The following is an 18,984-nucleotide window of genomic DNA, read 5'->3' on the forward strand; positions in this document are numbered from 1 at the left end:
AAATTTCCAGCAATGAGAATGATAACAAAGAGGGAATATTCACACACAGCTTTTGGGACGATGAAGAGCTTTGGTGTTACTTGATTGGCCGTCGGTGCTATATGGCTAGAGTTCTGGTGTCTGTTTTTCTTAGCTGCGTGTCTCTTACCTGATGGTGAAATTCTGGTCTGTCACATTTTGCTGCTGGTGAGGAGGTGCCTTCTGAGGCCCTTGACAAGGTTTTCATCCTATGCTTTGAATGAGGGAAGCCCAGGGCCAGAACTCTAAAAGAACAAAAAGGCTCTGGCAAACAGCACCTTTCTGAGGGCAATGAAGGCAATTTAGATTATGAATGGGATAGCACCTATTTGGGCTACTTAGAATTTGTTTCCTATTTGGTTCTAAGGCCTCTCTTGGTATTTGAGGTTCCTTCATAGACCAGGTGGTAATGTTGTTGCTTATGTTTAGAGCACTCAGTGATCCCAGGGTACTGGTCTCTCCTGGACGTGCCTCAGTGGGGAAGGATGTGTCACATCACAAGCAGGGCAGCCACGTCAGACTGAGGAGTCCCTTTCCAGGGACACAGTGAGCAAATGCAGGTTGGAGACTGGGCTCCTGACTTGGTCAGTGGCCACCAGGCTGTTCTTCTTCATGAGACACACCAGCACTTCGAGGTCCTCTTTCAGGCCAGTACAGCATAAAGGACAAGGCCTGATTTGGAGGCTGCCAGCCCCATATCTTACCCCCATCCTGCCACTAGCTAGATACCCTCCCTCAGGGCCTCAGTTTCCTCTTGTGGGGTGGATGTGGCACCTGAGTCCCACCAGCAGCTGCAGGAGGGTCACTGTGCCCAGGTGTGTAAGATACTCAGGAAAGGCAGCACCTGTTGTGATTTGTTGGCAGCATTAAATAGATCCACTTTATCAGAAACTGAAGAGACATAAAAGGTGATTCTCCAATAACACGCTAGTTCCCTTGGCCTCCTAGAGCTGCGAAGTCCCACTGCACATCCCCTGAACCCTCTGACACTCACCACTGCTTCACATATATGGCAAGAAGACTTGCTAGGTCAATGTGAGTTTCATACTTAGAGATTATAGAAGCAACACATGTCAAAGAGAAGTCCATACTAAAGAATATTTATTTGCTTTAATATCACATATTCACTTGTACTTTTAGATACATGTGAATATCATATTCTAAACTGTGACACTCTCTTGTTTGTATTGACTTCAGAAGGAGAGACCACATCTCAATTTCCAAGCAGAAGGGAGCTCCTCTGGCCCAAAGTAGATGCAGGGGAGAACAGTGGCACACTCTGGTATTCTGGGTACAGAAGAAAGGAGTACATGTGCCCACAAACACATGCACCTGAAGATCATGAGTGTGATGTGCGTTTGTGTATGTTGTATGTATGTGACGTATCTAGTGAGTATCTCATGAGTGTCAGGCCCTGGGATTTAGGACTGTGGTGGTAGGGAGCAGGCCATTCATGGATGTGCCCTGACAGAAGCAAGCAGGGACACAGTATCATGTTCATTCTGTATTCCCTGCATCTCACTCCTGCCTTGCACCTCACGGTAGTCCAGCCCCTGTTACATGAGTTAACTTCAGTGCCTAGAAGTGTCCCATCTTGTTCAGCATTGTCCCACTCAGTGCCTTGCCCAGATGCCCATGACCCAGGCCTGGGCCATTCTGCCTGGTTCCTCACCCTCTTCCCAGCCTCTCCTTTCCTCTCAGAGCTCTGAGTATGCCCTGCTAGGCTGGGTTGTGCTCCCTACAGTCAGGCCTGAGGGCATCCTTAGCCCAAGCATATTTTCTGGAGTTGTAGGCAGAAAGGAGGCGGTGTCTTTGGAAGATGTTATTCTCTTTTCATTTCCACCCAGCTAGCCCCTGCTGTCTGCCCAGTTATGAGTTGGGACCAGAGGAGGGGAGGACATGGCTCCTGGCTCAGAAGTCTGGGGTCTTCTGATGCCCTCTCCATTGTGCTGTGGATGGCAGTGTCTCCCAGATGGGCCAGGTCACAGCTGCATTACAGGAGGGCACATGTGTGGAGCTGGTCTTGCTCTCAATTCTGCCCACCGCCTGCATGACTCTGAGGGCCTTGTCATGTTCAGGTCTACTCCAAACACTGTTCTGATGTCCCTGGTCCAGGAGGGCAAGCTGGGGACTGGGGACCATCCCTGGATCCTCTTACTGAGAAGAGATGAAGTTTGAACTAGAGGGCAAACAGACACAAATCTTGTCCTCCACCCTGGAGCTCAAAGCATAAAAGGAGCTCTACCAATAATTAGGCCAGCAGAGCAGGTGGGAAGTGAGACTGTCCTGGCCCACTAGGCCATAGGGTCACCCGAAGATAGAAGGATAGAAGACAGTCTTGCCATCCTCAAGCTCCCAGGAATTCTCTGTGGAACACTAAAAGGACATTGCAGGACACCAGACCAGCTCGTGACCACCATCCATGAAGCTAGTCTGACATTCTCTCCAGGTATTTCTGTCTTCCCCAGGACCTGTGACCCTGGGTATTCATCCTAAGGCCTGACCTGGCTCTTATACCCCTTCCTGCACCAGCTCGAGAGAAGAGCCTGATACCAGCCAGTGCTCCAAATCCCTCTTGCATGCATGCCCTGTTGTTGGTCAACAACTGTATTTGACTCTCCATAAGGTGGGGTAGCATCGGCTTGCAGACTCCCACGGCCAGGACTGCAAGTTGTCCAGTGGCCAGCATACCCAGAGCAGCTTCCTCTTCCCTCTCCCAGACACAGTCCCCCATAGCCCAAGCCCAAGGACACTTATGTCCCTGTTCCATCTCCCTGCTAGTCCTGCTACCTTGGCAGCCTGGGTGGGCCACTTCCTGCAGCCACCTCCACTTACTCTCCCCTCCCTGGTATGGAATAATCAAGCTTGAATCCCTCAAGGGCCTAAGGCTTTGCTTTCAAGTCATGAAACACGTTTAAAAAGGATGTTTCCACTGTGTTCCCTGCTATATACCCATTTCATCAGAAGTTAGATTCTGAGTGCCTCCAGGTAGGGCAGAGGGCACCTCTGAGTTCTTGATCCCAGTCCAGGTTCAGATGTTCTTCTGCCCCAGGTTGGTCAGCTACAGGGGAGACACAGAGGCCTTATCCCAGAACTGGGCCTTGGATGAAGCCTTAAACATACCCCAGGAGGCCAGTACAGCAGCAGATAGAGTGCTACAGACTCACGGTGCTCAGCACTGCACTGGCCAGTGGAAGTTCCCCAGAACTTCCTTCTGTCCCTTCCTCCTTGTTATCTAATGGCTTTGAAACCAAGGGGCACAATAAAACATCTGGCCCCAAGTCAAGGCTTCCAAGCCACACCCTATCGGAATGCATGCCACACAGCCTTACCAGAGGAGTCCTGGTATTTGGGGTGGCAAGGAGCCTTGGATGCCTTTTCTTCCCCCACCATTCCCCTGAGAGCTCAAGGGAGCAAATCTTGAGCCTTGTTTCCTGAAAAACTGAAGAGATGGAACAGAGAGAAAAGTTTCCTCTCACAACCAGACAGATGGGACCAGGCTGAACCTTCAGATCTGAGGAAGGCAGCCAGGTTGTCTGGATATAATCCTGACCCTCCCCTGGCACACACACAGGTACCCACATACACAAATACATCCCAGCATTTGCTTGGCATGTTCAGTGGGAGGGTGGTGCCCACAGGTGCACTCATCTATACTCACTTACAGGCATGTTACTGACCCACACATGGAAACCTGAACATACAGAAACAAAGTCACCCACATGTGAACACCCATCTCTGCACATATTCCATGATTTCTGCCTAAGGAGGCACAGTGTTGAACATGGAACCTAGAAATCTCTACTCACTTCTTACCTGCTTTTAAATCTCCTCGGCTCCCTCCACTGCAGCCTTCTAACCCATCAGAGGGGCATGGTGACTGTGACAGAGCTCACTGTTGAGACACCTGCACATGAGCTTTGAGCCCTACAGCATTAAGTTTGCAGCCTCTGTCAGAGAGACAGTGGAAACTCCTGCATAGCTGACATAGGGCTTTTAAATTTTTTAAAAAGATTTTATTTATTTATTTGAGAAAGAGAGAGAGAGCATAAATGTGGGAAGGAGCAGAAAGAGGAAGAGAAGCAGACTCCTCACTGAGCAGGGAGCTCTACTTGGGACTTGTTCTGAAGACCCCGGGATCATGACTTGAGCCAAACACAGACACTTAACCGACTGAGCCACCCAGGTGCCCCTGCCATAGGGTTTTTTGTGTTTTTGTTTTTGTTTTTGTTTTTGTTTTTGTTTTTAAAGCTGCTTGGGGAATGCCTGGGTGGTGGTTGAGCATCTGCCTTGGGCTCAGGGTGTGACGCTGGGTCCCAGGATCGAGTTCCACATTGGGCTCCCTGCATGGAGCCTGCTTCTCCCTCTGCCTGTGTCTCTGCTTCTCTGTCTCTCTGTGTCTCTCATTAATAAATAAAATTTAAAAAAAAAAAGCTGCTTGAACCACATGCAAAAGAATGAAACTGGGCCCTTACCTCACAACATACACAAAAATCTACTCAAAATGGATTAAAGACTTAAACCAAAAACCTGAAACCATAGAACTACTAGAATAAAACAGAGAAAGGCTTCTTTTTTTAAAATTTTTTATTATTTTTATCTTTTTATTTTTATTTTTTTATTTTTTTCAGGGAAAGGCTTCTTAACACTGGTCTGGGTAATAGTTTTTTGGATATGATACCAAAAGCATAGGTAATGAAAGTAAAAATAGGTAAGTGAGACTACACCAAACTATAAACTTCTGTACAGTGAAGGAAACTGTCAACAGAGTGAAAGGGCGATCTGTGGAATAGGATAATATATTTGCAAACCATATATCTGACAAAGGATTGATATCCAAAATACATTAGTAACTCATACAACTCAGTAACAAAAAAAAAAAAAAAACAAAAAAAACCAGATAACTCATTTTAAATGGACAAAGGACCTGAATAGACATTTTTCAAAAGAAGATATACAAGTGGCCAACAGATATATGGACAGATGTTCAACATCATTAATCATCAGGGAAATGTAAATCAAAACTACAATGAGGTATCACATCTCTTACAATGCCTATTATTAAAAAGACAGAAGATAAGTGTTGGTGACAATGTGGAGAAAAGGGAACCTTTAGAAACTGTTAGTGGGAATGTAGATTGGAAAACATAATGGAAATTCCTCAAATAATGTAAAAAGAATAATTTGATCCAGATGCTCCAAAAGAAATGAGATCAGGATCTCAAAAAGATATCTGCATTCCCATCTTCATTGCAGTATTATTCACAGTAGCAAAGACATTGAAGTGACCTAAGTGCCCTTTGATGGGATGACTGGACAAGGAAAATGTGATGTATATACCATGGACTATTATTCAGCCTTAAAAAAGGAAAGTCCACTATTTGTGATATCATGGATGAACCTGGAGGTTATTATGCTAAGTGAAATAAGCCAGACATAGAAAGATGAAAAATGCATGATCTTACTTATAAATGTGTAATCTAAAAGTCAAACTCACAGAAGCAGAGAGAAGGGTGGTTGCCTGGAGCTGGGGGAGGGAACAATGGGAATATGTCAGACAAAAGGATACAAGGTGTCTGTTTTGCAAGATGAATAGGTTCAGGAGATTTAATGTGCAGCATGGTGACAACAGTTATCAATACATTGTTGTGCACTTGAAATGTGTCAAGAGGATAGATCTTAAGCAGTGTCACCACACACAGACACACAACTGGTAACTGTGTGAGGTGAGAGAGATGGTAATTAGCCTGATTGTGGTGATTATTTCACGACGTATACCTATTTCAAAATCTCAAGTTGCACACTTTAAATATACACAATTTTTATTTGTCCATCATACCTTAACAAATGTGGGAGGAGGCAGGGATAAGCCAGCTGCTTTTCCAAAGGAACAAAATGTGGCTGTGATGGAGAGGTCCTGAGTGAGGAGCTTCTCGGAGCACCTCCATGTGGATGACCTACGTGCGTCCTGAGCTCAAGTCCTGACTCCAGCATCCCTGGATCCCTGTGCGACCTGATCTTTCAGCGCTGGGCTTACTCCTGCGCAGATCCCCTGGCCCCGCGCGGCTCCGCGACCCCCGCCCTCGCCGCGAGCATCACCGCGGCCCCCTGCGCGCGGCGGCCGTAGGCAGAACCGCCCGTGCGCGTCGACGTCCCCCGACCGCCCACCACCAGAGGCGCCCGGAGCCGCCCCGAGCCGCGCGGACTCCCGGGCCTCCCCCCCCTCCCCTCCCCTCCCCTCCCCCTCCCCCTCCTCCCCGGCTACCCCGCCCCGCGGCGGGCTCGGTTGCCAGGGCTGCGGGGCCTGGCGACGCCGCGCGCACGTCGCGGCCGAGCCGAGAAGCCCCGGGCCGGCGAGCGCCGCGGCTCCGCCCCCGCCCCCCCCCCCCCCCCGGGTCCGGCCGCCCGGCTCCCGCCCTGTCGCCGCGGGATCTCCGGGCCGCGCGGAGCCGGGAGCCCGGGCGCCATGGCCAGGGTCCCGCAGTCCCGGCGACGCCCCGCGGCCCCCGGGAGCGCCCTGCGCGCCCTGCTGCGCTGCAACCTGCCCCCCGGCGCCCAGCGCGCGGTGGTCTTCGCCGTGCTGGCGCTCCTGGTCCTCATCAACGTCGTGCTGACATTCCTGCTGGCCTTCCGCTGACCGCCCGGGCGGCGCCGCGGGGAACCGCGCAGTGGTGAGTGGCGCCCGCGCTGCGCTCCTCCGGCCGCCGCGCACCAGCCCCTCCGGCCTCGGCCTCGGCCTCGGCCTCGGCCTCCCAGGGGCCGGCGCGCCCCAGCCCGTGCGGCCCCCCTGAGCCCCGCACCGGACCCACCCTGGGACGCCGCCCCCACCGGCCCCGGGCACTGAGGCCGGGCCTGCGGGTGACTCAGGGCATGGTGACACGGGTGCCGCAGGCCTTTCCACCTGCCCTTCGTGCCATGTGCGGTGTGTGTAGGGCTAAATGGTGCATCTCCGTGCACCTGAGGCAGCAGAGGCTGTTGTGGCCACGGCTGCGTGCTTGTCTGGAAACTGTACATGTGACTGTGTGGGAGAGGGACTGGGGTGGAAAATGTCTGGGAAGATGAGTCGGCTCCTCTTTACATGTCATCTGCAGCTGCTTTCCCCATTTTCAGTCTTAGGTGTCTCCATCAGCCTGCCCCCACCACAGGCAGAGCCCCTTCTGCACCCCTCCAAGGTAGGCATGCTGGATGTCCCTATCCCCTCCTGTACAGGGACCCAAAGGAGCTGAGCCTCATTCCTTCCCAGACTGTCTGACTGGAATCCTCCACCAGCATGCGTGAGAGAGAGGAGGAGGTGGGGGCAGGGTGGGCAAGGTGGTGGGTAGTCATCAGGGGGACCTTGAGGCCAAGCCTGGCTTCCTGAACCTGTCACATTCTCTAGGGTACAGCAGTGGATCCTGCCCCCTGCCTCCTGCCCCCCACCACAGAGCAGTTCCTTGCCTGCCTGCACCTAAACATCCCCTGTCTCACAGCCAGCTTGTGCTTTCTGCTGCCCGGCCAAGAAAGAGCATGCAAATTCTGCCCCTCAGCCTGCTGGACTTGAATCTGGGCTTCCATGCAGCTGCACATCAGACAAGGAGCATCAGAGTTTCTGCCCAGAAACTCATCCAGTGAGGGCCCTGGTGGCCTCTGGGCTGTCCTGGAGGTAGAATGCATCTCTGACCTCTTGGAGCTATATTTTGTCTTGGTGACATCACAGAAATGATTCATGTCACTGCTCTTACTTGACGGAGTGCTCCCATTTGTGGAGCTATCAAGGAGCTGTGTGGCCCAGGGAGAGCACATTGTCACTGTGCATCAGTCGGAACCAAAGCACAGGGAGTTACTCACAGCTGTGTCTCTGTCACGTACCTCCTGTGCACAGCAAGGTACTGGAACAAGGAAGTGACAAAGGTGACTGCCCCCACCACCAATAAGGGCTTCTGGATGGATGACTGGACAAGGCAGATGTGAGGGCTTGTCCCTAAAGGTGCCCGGAACTTTGGTCTCTCTAGGGAGCCCTACCTCTTTGTCTCATACCTAGAGTCCTTCCTCTGCAGCTGTATAGGAAACCACCTGGGTAAGATCTGTACCTCTCTGCAAGGGCTGGCAGAGAAAGCAGCAGGAGGAGGCACTGGGCCGCGCAAGAGGGCTCATCTGAGAGAACCTGGGGTTAGGAGGAGACACCTGACCTGGTTAATATTAGTAGGGCCCAAGCTGGGATGGGAAATGGTGGGAAGCTGGGCTGCATGGGCTACGTCTGCATTACATCCTCCCTGCCTGAGCTCTGGCAGTGAGGGGCAGCCTCCATGATGTCCTGGACACCTGCCTGTGCAGCTGGTGTGAACTTAGGATGGACAGCATTCACCTGCAGTATGGCAGACTGTTCTTGAGAGATCAAAGTGTAGCATGCCATTAGTGAGTGTATAAATGTGTGTTGGCAGGTGCATGTGTGTGTGCAGGATGAGGGGGTCTCAGAATACCTACCTCTCAAGGATCAAAACTACCCAAGTAGCCTATAGTCACGCATTCCCTCCATTGTGATGACACACTTGCCTGAGGTCACACACACCCTCTGTCCTTATGCTCACACTCACACATGGTCACACATACCTTCTGTTATGATGCACCTGCTTACCTGGGATCACTGTCCCTGGACATTCACCTGCATCCCATATTCTCACTGGCCCACCCACACCACCCTTGAGTACTCTGTTTCTTCCTTGTCTTCAGGCAAGATCCCTGGAGGCTAGTAGTGGTAGCCTGCTTGTGTGGAGAGTGCCAGCTATGGGCTGCCTAGTCTAGTGCCTGCTCCCTAGGTACAGCAGCCACTGTCATGTGGCCTCTCTGAGTCCTCTTGTCTCATCTTGTTCATATTGCAGCCAGGAGGTCTTGATCCGGGGGGCCAGGCCTTCCTGCAGGAGAGGCCATGCCTGTAGTAGATCTTTTTAGCAGGGATGAGTGCCACGGTCCCTTCAAGAGGCATGCAGTCCCCCAGAAATAACCCAGTGCTTGGTGCCCAGGGTCCCTGGGTGGGCATCAGGAATCTGCAGCTCCAGAATGGCTGTCGCATGTGAGAGTACGTGTACAATAGGCTGTGGATCATTCTGAGGAGTGGTTTCATCAGGGTTTAGAGCAGGTTTAATCCCCAGAAAACATGAACTGGAGGTTTCTGAATGTGCTTACTCAGGCCCTACCCTGAAGGAAGGCCTGAGTGGGTTCTGGTCCCCGAGTAGCCTACCCCACCCCTCACCCTGCCCATTTGGGGACTCAGGGAGGCCTCCTAGCTACTAGAACTCTCAGCTGGAGACCCAGACAGTCCTGCTACAGCCCCGCTCTGGTCCCATTTTGGTCTGAGGAATAGCGCACACACTGCCCTGGGAGCACCCAGAGAAGGCTCCACTGGACCTGAAGCCAAGGGAGGATTCACACTCATGAGTAGGGACAGGAGCAAGCAGCTCAGAGGAGGAAATAGTGTACAGGGTCTGACTGGTGATGCTCTGAGGCCTTGACTGCCAAAGAGCCACCCTGTGGCTGTGGAGGCCAGAGCCAACACTTGGTCCTAGCAGAGAAGGGCAGGGATCTCACCTCTTGTATAGCCCCCAACCTACGCCCTCCTCTTGTCATAAGCCCCAGAGGCATTCGTTCTTCATGGAGCAGAAACTGAGCCCACATTATAGGAAGGCAGGCATCAGCCCAACAAGAAATGGAGCTCTAAGAACAAGGCTGCTTGGGGCATGGGGGAGGGAGGGAGTCCCCCTTGGGGCAGGGGACCATCTCTCCTGATGGGAGGTCCATTACTGTGTGGGAGGAAGGAAACACACCAAATTATTTCATCAGAAAGAAATTAATATAAAGAATTGTGAGCCAGGTATAAAGTGCTTGACTCCATAACCAAGTCACAAGAACAATCCTGAGGTATCTGTTACAGAGGTAGCAGCTGCAAGATGTACCTACCTCACCTAGAGCCAGGGAATAAAGGAAAGGAGTTGGAATAATTAAAGCTAAGGATCCTGTGGGGCTTGGGACCTAGGATAGAAGGATAGGTACTGCTCAGCTAGATAGAGCTGGTGGGGGCAGCGGGGAGGGCCATGAGACTGGTTCCGCAAGTGTTCAAAACCACTGCGAACTAGATCCAGCTACTGTGATGGCTGGGCACCACCCCTGTGCCTGGAGGAGTGGCACTGTTCTTGCCAGATGAACTCACAGGTAATGCAAGTCCACAAGAAGCCAGCGGGAGGGAGTAAGCCTCTTCTCCCTCCAGCCTTGTGGTCCCCTCCAGTGCCACATTAGGAGAACCTAATGGGGTTGCACAGAAGAAATGCAGCTTTCTGAGCTCAGTCACAGCATCACAGAGCAGAGATGGCAAATGAAACTGAGAGCAATGATTTCATCACTGGCCCAGTAGGTTGGGAGGAAGGTGTGCCCTGTGCAGGGGAGTAACGTGCTTGCCTCTCAGATTCTGTGGCTCACCAGGATTCTAGTGGTCAAGTTCACTTCAGCCTTCATCGTGAGCCCCGCCAGTGTAGACATGCCCAGGGCATAGTCCTGTCCCCTGAAGAATGACTGGCTCAGAGGGAGCCTCCGTTCACTCCTCTGTAACATGAGTCAGGCTCCCCTCTGCAGGGCTTCCAAGGGTTAGAGGGCAGGCGGCAGGAGCACCCTGTCCCATGAGTAGGTCGATGGCAGCTTTAGTCACTGATCTGCCTGTCTGTGGCTCTCTCCACAGCTCATCAGTGATGGCAGTGTGGTCTGTGCTGAAGCACTCTGGGACCATGTCACCATGGATGACCAGGAACTGGGCTTCAAAGCTGGGGATGTCATCGAAGTAATGGATGCCACCAACAGAGAGTGGTGGTGGGGTCGTGTTGCCGACGGCGAGGGCTGGTTTCCAGCCAGCTTTGTGAGGGTATGGCACCCACCTGTGCTTCTCCTATGCCCATAAGGAGCCAACTGGCTCTGCTCAGAACTGCAAACTTGAAACTACTCTGGGGTCTTCCCCCTCCCTGTCTCCACCCTCAGGGCAGTGCTTGGACTGCAAGGCTGTGGGTTGGGGATAGGGTGGGAGGTGTCAAGAAGGCCAGCCACAGAGCTGTGACACAGCCTTCCTCCTGCAAAGCCATCACCAACTCCTGCCTGCTCCCATGCCTCCCTCCAGGGTGCCCTCAGTGTCCAGAAAGGAAAGAGTCAGAAATGATGGTGTGTGGATTCCTCCACAGGGAATCTGCATGTTAGAATTCCATCGCCACACACAACTGAATACCAGGCATTTACTAAACACTGTGCAGAAAATTTGGAGGGTCGTCTCCATGTTAATTTTCACAATGCCCTGGGAGCTGGGAACAGCCACTTACACCCAAGAAAATTGAGGCATGCACCAGTTAAGTCGTTAGCACAAGAGATCCCAGAAAGGGGGCCCGGAGCCTATGTTTGGCAGCCTTTGGTCTCCAAGGAAGAACTCGTGGCGCCATCTCAAAAACCAGGCAGAGGGCAGAAGGGAGGAGATATCCCAGGCCTTGCGGTGCAGTGCTTCTCTTGCCCCAGACCCTGTGGATAATCCTCTAGCCTGTCCTACCCACGGGTCCGGGGTGCCAGAAGGGCTGCACCCCGCATCACTCCGTCACAGCCTCTAGAGGGCTGGCCTGGTGCCAGCGGGCATCGGTTCCCAAAGTCCCTATGGGAGTAAGAATCTGCTCCACTCCCCGCACTGAGGCCAGGACCAGCAGAGCAGGGGGAGGCGGGCGGGCGGGAGGGAGGGGCAGTGGGTGCTGCTGGGTCTGCCCGCCTCAGTTTCCCGCTGCCGCCGCGTGCCGGTCGCGGGGCGCTGACCCTCGGTGGGGGTCGGCCCTGGGGCGCTGACCCCGCGCGCCGCCGCCTTGCAGCTGAGGGTGAACCAGGACGAGCCCGCGGACGACGCGGCTGTGCGGGCCGGGGACGGCGGGGCCGAGGACAGAGGGGCCGAGGCGCAGAGCAGCAGGGACCAGATGCGGACCAACGTCATCAACGAGATCCTCAGCACCGAGCGGGACTACATCAAGCACCTGCGGGACATTTGCGAGGTGAGGGGCGGGGCGGGAGGCAGGGTCGGGGAGAGACCCGACGGGCCGCGGCGGGGGGTGATGGGGCGCGGAGAGGCCTGGGGGGGATGGGGCGCGGAGAGGCCTGGAGGGTGATGGGGCGCGGGGAGGCCTGGGGGGGATGGGGCGCGGAGAGGCCTGGGGGGGATGGGGCCCGGAGAGGCCTGGGGGGGATGGGGCCCGGAGAGGCCTGGGGGGGATGGGGCGCGGAGAGGCCTGGGGGGGCATGGGACGCGGAGAGGCCTGGGGGGGCATGGGACGCGGAGAGACCTGGGGGGGATGGGGCGCGGAGAGGCCTGGGGGGGATGGGGCGCGGAGAGGCCTGGAGGGTGATGGGGCGCGGAGAGACCTGGGGGGGATGGGGCGCGGAGAGGCCTGGGGGGGCATGGGGCGCGGAGAGGCCTGGAGGGTGATGGGGCGCGGAAAGGCCTGGGGGGGATGGGGCCCGGAGAGGCCTGGGGGGGCATGGGGCGCGGAGAGGCCTGGAGGGTGATGGGGCGCGGAAAGGCCTGGGGGGGATGGGGCGCGGAGAGGCCTGGGGGGGCATGGGGCGCGGAGAGGCCTGGAGGGTGATGGGGCGTGGAGAGACCTGGGGGGGGATGGGGCCCGGAGAGGCCTGGGGGGGATGGGGCGCGGAGAGGCCTGGGGGGGATGGGGCGCGGAGAGGCCTGGGGGGGATGGGGCGCGGGGAGGCCTGGGGGGGATGGGGCGCGGAGAGGCCTGGGGGGGATGGGGCGCCGGGAGGCCTGGGGGGGGATGGGGCGCGGAGAGGCCTGGGGGTGCATGGGGCGCGGAGAGGCCCGGGGGGGATGGGGCGCAGAGAGACACCTGACGGGCCGCGGCCGCAGGGTTACATCAGGCAGTGTCGCAAGCGCGCCGACATGTTCAGTGAGGAGCAGCTGCGCACCATCTTTGGGAACATCGAGGACATCTACCGCTGCCAGAAGGCCTTCGTGAAAGCACTGGAGCAGAGGTTCAACCGGGAGCGTCCACACCTGAGCGAGCTGGGCGCCTGCTTCCTGGAGCACGTGAGCAGGCCCGCCCGGACCCTGCTCCCGACTAGACGGGCCCCCTGCCCCGTCAGTTTCTGCTGGGGGGTCCCCACTCCCCTACACACACACACACATCCTGGCCCCAGCACACCTTAGCCTCCCTCTGCTCTTTTCTCCCATGCCTGCCTCCTCTCAGAAGTCGACCCTGCAGACTAAAGCCCTAGCAACTGGCTGCTCTTTTCCAGAAGCTTCCAGGCCCCACATCCTATTGCCCAACTGCCCTCACCCTCCCGCTGTTCTAGCAGTGTCTCTGCTTGTTTGGGAGAGAAGCTCCTTGGAGCAAGGGTGTCTGGGCATCTGCCTGGAAATATGTGCTTGGGCTAGAGTGAGGAAAAGACAGAGCTGGGCTGGGCCACCTGTTGAGCATCCTCAGAGCTGTTCATAACAGGTTCTGGGCTTTCTCACACAGTGGGAAAATTGGAATTTGTGAAATACTCAGGGCTTACTTCTGATCTAAATGCCAGTGGGCATTCAGCCAAGGTTCATTGGACTGGTCTGGGCACATGGACTCCTTCTAGCTTTGCCTGGTAACGAAGGCACATGTTACTACCTCTCTCCTATGGCAGTCAAATGTGGGGTGGAGCAGAGGATGCCACAGCCAGCCCATCAAGGACAGTGTGGGTTCCTTTCTGCTGTTGGAAAGGCCCTGGCACCTCACTCCAGTGGCAGGAGGAGAACTGGACAGGGAGACCTTAGACTCCCTGAGCAGGAGCCAACGGAGGATAAGAGCACCTGAATGAGTGTGAGATTTGCACCGAATTACTCAGCAGACAGAACTGTGGTGGAGGGAGGGGCAGGCACTTTATCCATATTACCTAGTGTGACTGTCACAGCAAGCCACCAGTGAGCCACACTGCTGTCACCATCCTTTCCCACCTAAGTCCATGAAGTCCTAGTCACTAAAGGGAATACCTGGCCTTCCTCTGGCTCCAGGTAGATGGAATTTTTAAAAAAGGGGTGGGGGGAGGCACTGTGAGTCTCATGCAGGATACACACACAATGTAGACACACCTGTCATGTTGTGTTGAATAAAGTAGCAGAGCAGCCATTCAGGTATGAAATCAGAGCTTTGTGAAGGAGAAGCCAGACACTAGGCTGAGGATGAAAACACTACAGGGGCATAGCCATAGACCCTGGCATCCATTTAACCTCTCTTAATCTCTTTCTCTTCTCTCTCTCTCCCTCTGTTTCTTCTCTCCTCTCTCTCTCCCTACCCGCCCCCCCCCCCCCCGTCTCCTCTCCTCTCTCTCTCCTCTCCGTCTCTCCTCTTGCTCTCTCTCCCTCTCTCCTCCTCTCTCTCTCCTTTTCCTCTCTTTTTTCTCTCCCTTCTCTTTCTCTGGTTTTTGGCTTTGATAATGCTGCTTTATTAACATCATTGATTTCATAAAAAAACCAGACATATAGTCAAAATATCTGCTGAAGGCCCAGCTGAGAAAGCTAGGTGGTGACAGGGCACACACAAGCCCGAGTTTCCAGAACACTCACATCCCTGTGCCTAATTCCATATAGTGTGTGCCCAGTGAAGTAGGTAGGCAGAGCCAGGGCCCTCTCAGCCCAGCTCCTGAAGGAAATGCAGAGGCTCCTGCTTCCTCTCAACACTGTGGCTGGGTTGCTTGGGTGGCCCAAAAGAGCAGGAGGTCACCATCCTAACCTCTGTGTGCCCCCAGCAAGCGGATTTCCAGATCTACTCTGAGTACTGCAACAACCACCCCAATGCCTGTGTGGAGCTGTCCCGGCTCACCAAGCTCAGCAAGTACGTATACTTCTTTGAGGCCTGCCGGCTGCTGCAGAAGATGATAGACATCTCACTGGACGGCTTCTTGCTAACACCAGTGCAGAAGATCTGCAAGTACCCTCTGCAGCTGGCCGAGCTACTCAAGTACACGCCCCCCCAGCACAGGTAGGAGGCCGCTGGGGTGGGAGACCCGCCTGAGGCTCTTCATACCCTAGGTCAGCCAGTGTGTTGAGTGCAGGTAATGTGGGGGTACTGCTACAGGCACTGGCCAGCGGCACACAGTAAAACAGCCCCCACTGTCATGCGCTGTTGTAATGAGGGAAGAGGACAGAGGTGGGGTATTTAGTTCTGTGTCCAGACAGGTGTGCATGGACAGAGCCCCAGAGGGAAGCAGCTCCGGGGGGGGGGGGGGGGGGGGCTCTCTGCTCTCTGTAGTGCAGCCTTCTCCCATCTTGCTCCGCCCCAGGGATTTCAAGGATGTGGAAGCAGCCTTACATGCCATGAAGAATGTGGCCCAGCTCATTAATGAACGGAAACGGAGGCTTGAAAACATCGACAAGATTGCTCAGTGGCAGAGCTCCATAGAGGACTGGGAGGTGAAGGCCCCACATCTCAGAAAATACCATGGGGCATGGCCCCTGGCTCTGCCCCTAAAAAAATCTAGGAAGGAGCCTAAGCAGGAAGCCATGCTCTTGGGAGCTGGCAAATAGGAACTAGTGGCAGGAAAGCTGGTCCTCTGCCCCATCCAACCCACCTGAGCACTGAGCTACAGGCCTGATGGCCCCTTTCAGGGTCAAGAGAGGAGCAAATGTGTGAAATAGTTGTTGCTCCTAGTGGGGCCAGCCAGCCCAGCGGGACAGGCCAGACCCCAAGTTTTAGTTAGCTCCTGGGACTCCCCACAGAAGGGTTCAGACCTGCCATAGTATGACCAAAAGCATGGGTCAGAGCCTCCTGGTTCCATTCTGGCTTGCACATACCCCTTATATCTGCCAGTCTTGTCTCCTAAAGCACCCAGTGTGCTTGACCTAATGGGAACATTCCTGTCCTCCAAAGGTCTTCCTATCCTGTTCTCTCACCTCCACTCACCAGCCATAAAATGTGATGAAAATACTGGATCCTGGACCCCACCCTAGAAATAGGGAATTAGAATCTCTGGTGGTAGGGCAGAGCAATATGGTCTTTGTTTTGTTCCGGGTTTTTAATTTTCCTGGTGAATGGTTCTGAGCCCCAGCCCTGGCTAAAGACCACTACAAATTCACTTAGCTCAAACTCAGTGGCTGTGAAGAACTCCTGGATGTGGTTTGTATTCCCCAGGAGGAACCGGAAGGGGGAAGGGCTTAACCTGAAAGTTTGAAGTCTGATCGTGGGGCTTCAGGTACTAACTACAGTTAGCTGGGAAAACTTCCTTAGCCCCTAAGAGACAAGGCTCATGGATGACTTCTAGCTAGGTCTAGTTATTCTCGAGAACAGCACTTTCACATCTGATGAAAATATCATGGGAGCCACATAGGTAATTGTATATGTTCTAATAGCCATCTCAAAACAGAAAGAAAGCGGGTGAAATTAATTTTAATGTTTTAAAATTTTTTAATGTTTTAATTCAATATATCCAAAGTATCATTTCAGAGTGTACTCAACAAAAAATCGTTCGTGAAATATTTCACATTCTTTATATAGTCTTCAAAATTGGTATTCTTTTACTAATATGATAATCTCAGCAGGGATTAGCCACATTTCAAGTACACATGCCACTGGCTGTCACAGGGCCCCATTTTGCTGAGATAGCAACTTATAGGTCAAATGACCTTCTCACCACCCCCAGTAACCCCACCACTTCCTTGGGCTTCAAGAGCAACCCCTCCCTCGGTGGTCTGCTGCTTACTACTTGCCAGTGGAGGCCACAGGCAGGCCAGGCCAGTGGGGAGCCTACCCAACTCTTGATGGAGGCAGGCGGCAGGACCCAGTGGAGGGGGCTTCCAGCGTTGAGTACATTCAGCTCACAGCTCTCCTTGGGGTCTCCCAGGGGGAAGATCTCCTGGTCAGGAGCTCAGAACTCATCTACTCGGGGGAGCTGACTCGTGTTACACAGCCACAAGCCAAGAGCCAGCAGAGGATGTTTTTTCTCTTTGACCACCAGCTCATCTACTGCAAGAAGGTACCAGAGTTGCTCTGCCTTGCTGGGATGAGCCATTTAGAGCAGGATGGAAGGGGTGAAGCTGAGGGCTGGGAGTAACTGCCAAAAAAAAGGAGCCACACAGTGGTGGTTCCTTTCCCACCTTTAGTAGAGCAGGCTCTTCCCTGGTCAGGTCTGTAGGGGCAAGATGAGGGTGACTGCAGAGGGAGCCAAGTAGCCCACGGACCATGGGATGGCCCTTATAATCTGGCCAGGGCCCAGTGCTGTTGAGAATACCCTCCTTCCTGATCTAGCCCCTACTTGCTTCTAAAGCCACCTCTCCTGTCCCTGCAAAACTCAGCTCCCCTTGAGCCCTGGAGTCCTCTGCTTTTGCTGCTTTACTATTAGCTTCTACTTCTCTCAACACATGGCCCAAGGGGCCCTGGGCATGTAACCTGCCTGGCACTGGCCCTGGGCCCAGCCTGGTAAGCCTGGTACTCTTCTTATCATGCAACATGGGCCCTCCCCATGAGACTGTGAATACCTCAAAGACCCTCCAGGCCAGTCAGTAAATGTTCATCAAAGGAACGAGGCTCCTCCATTATAGGTTCAGCAGAGTTGTGGGCCAAATCACACTCACTCTGCCCTCATGAGCTCACCATCTGCTGGGAAAGTGGGTGTGCTGCCCACTGGCCCTCCCAATTGCAGGGTGCGAGGTGAGGAGAGTGGTTCAGAGGCCTGGGAGGGACCCAACAAGCAGGATAGGTCAGGAGCTCACGGAGTCTCTGGCAGGACCTTCTCCGCCGGGATGTGCTGTACTATAAGGGCCGAGTGGACATGGATGGCCTGGAGGTGGTGGATCTGGAAGATGGGAAAGACAGAGACCTCCACGTGAGTGTCAAGAATGCTTTCCGGCTGCTCTGCGGCACCACAGGAGAGAGTCACCTGCTGTGTGCCAGGAAGCCTGAGCAGAAACAGCGCTGGCTCAAGGCCTTCGCCAGGGAGAGGGAACAAGTTCAGCTGGACCAGGAGACAGGTGCGAGACCCTACTCAGCCTTGCTCCACTGTGAGAGCCCACCAGGCCCTCCTGACTCCTGAATGTGAGGTCAGGAGAGCCTTGAAACAGTGTGTCCCACAGCCCAAGGGCCTCAGGGTTTAGCAAGGTTCCAGGACATCTCTTTGTTTCAGCCCTGGGGCATGGGCCCCCTGGTCTGTTAGGCTTTGCTTCCAGAACACACATATATACACATATGCATGCACACTCCATAAAGTGGGGGCCCTCTGCTCAGCTGCAGAGACCTAGCGAAGCCCTTTTCTAGCACAAACCATTCAAGTAGGATTTGGGAACTGGCTTTGAGAAGCCTCCTCCACTCCAACATAAGCAAGGCACCTCCCACTGCATTTCTCTCTTCTTGATGGGTCCCTGGGCATCATGTTCAGAGTGACCAGATTGGCTGCTCTTGGTCTGGGAAAGGAGTCTCTACCATAGTGGAAAGGACGGACACTAGATGCTTGATACATCAAGGATTGGGTCAAGGTGAGAGATGGAGCATGGAAAGCCATGTGGGGAGGGCCCTTGAGCATGTAATGTTCTCTGCCTTGTTGGCCAAGGCAGGCTGTCTGAGCAGAATGCTGAGCTTCTGCAGCATGTTGGGACCCCAGGCCCTATGGGAGGTGCAGAGTACCCAGAGGATCACACAGATACCAGGAGGCACTGGCCAAGAGGAACACTGGATGGGGAGGAGGGAGGAGGTAGAAAGGCAGCCAAGTCCTCAGAGTAAGTGGAGGTCTTTTTGTGGCTCTTCCTCTCAGGCTTCTCTATCACCGAGCTGCAGAGAAAGCAAGCCATGCTGAATGCCAGCAAGCAGCAGGCCACTGGGAAGCCCAAAGGTAAGTGGATGGTACCCTATCTCTTCTAACAACAGCCTAGCCCTAGCCATGATCAAACTCTTCTCTGACCCCCAGAGCAAAGCCAGCTAGCACCTGGGGCCCATCTACTGCCCACTGCCCACT

The 18,984-nt window shown here is 54.2% G+C and overlaps 1 protein-coding gene across 3 annotated transcripts in view; it reads left to right on the forward strand.

Moving 5' to 3' along the window:
* Positions 1-18,984, forward strand: part of ARHGEF4 (Rho guanine nucleotide exchange factor 4) — an 87,654-nt gene that overhangs the window by 66,023 nt on the left and 2,647 nt on the right. The window contains exons 1-10 of one of the 3 annotated variants that reach the window (XM_077861200.1): positions 6,483-6,689; positions 7,129-7,190; positions 10,724-10,903; positions 11,877-12,053; positions 12,920-13,099; positions 14,791-15,023; positions 15,325-15,454; positions 16,882-17,013; positions 17,764-18,007; positions 18,784-18,861. In XM_077861200.1, the coding sequence (XP_077717326.1) occupies positions 10,778-10,903; positions 11,877-12,053; positions 12,920-13,099; positions 14,791-15,023; positions 15,325-15,454; positions 16,882-17,013; positions 17,764-18,007; positions 18,784-18,861 (1,300 nt within the window). In that variant the 5' untranslated portion in view covers positions 6,483-6,689; positions 7,129-7,190; positions 10,724-10,777. Of the gene's footprint in view, positions 1-6,482; positions 6,690-7,128; positions 7,191-10,723; positions 10,904-11,876; positions 12,054-12,919; positions 13,100-14,790; positions 15,024-15,324; positions 15,455-16,881; positions 17,014-17,763; positions 18,008-18,783; positions 18,862-18,984 lie in introns of those variants that run through there. The other 2 variants (XM_077861201.1, XM_077861199.1) reach the window with 2 other exon arrangements.

This window comes from Canis aureus, chromosome 20, assembly GCF_053574225.1.
Source record: "Canis aureus isolate CA01 chromosome 20, VMU_Caureus_v.1.0, whole genome shotgun sequence".
Taxonomy (NCBI): Eukaryota; Metazoa; Chordata; class Mammalia; order Carnivora; family Canidae; genus Canis; species Canis aureus.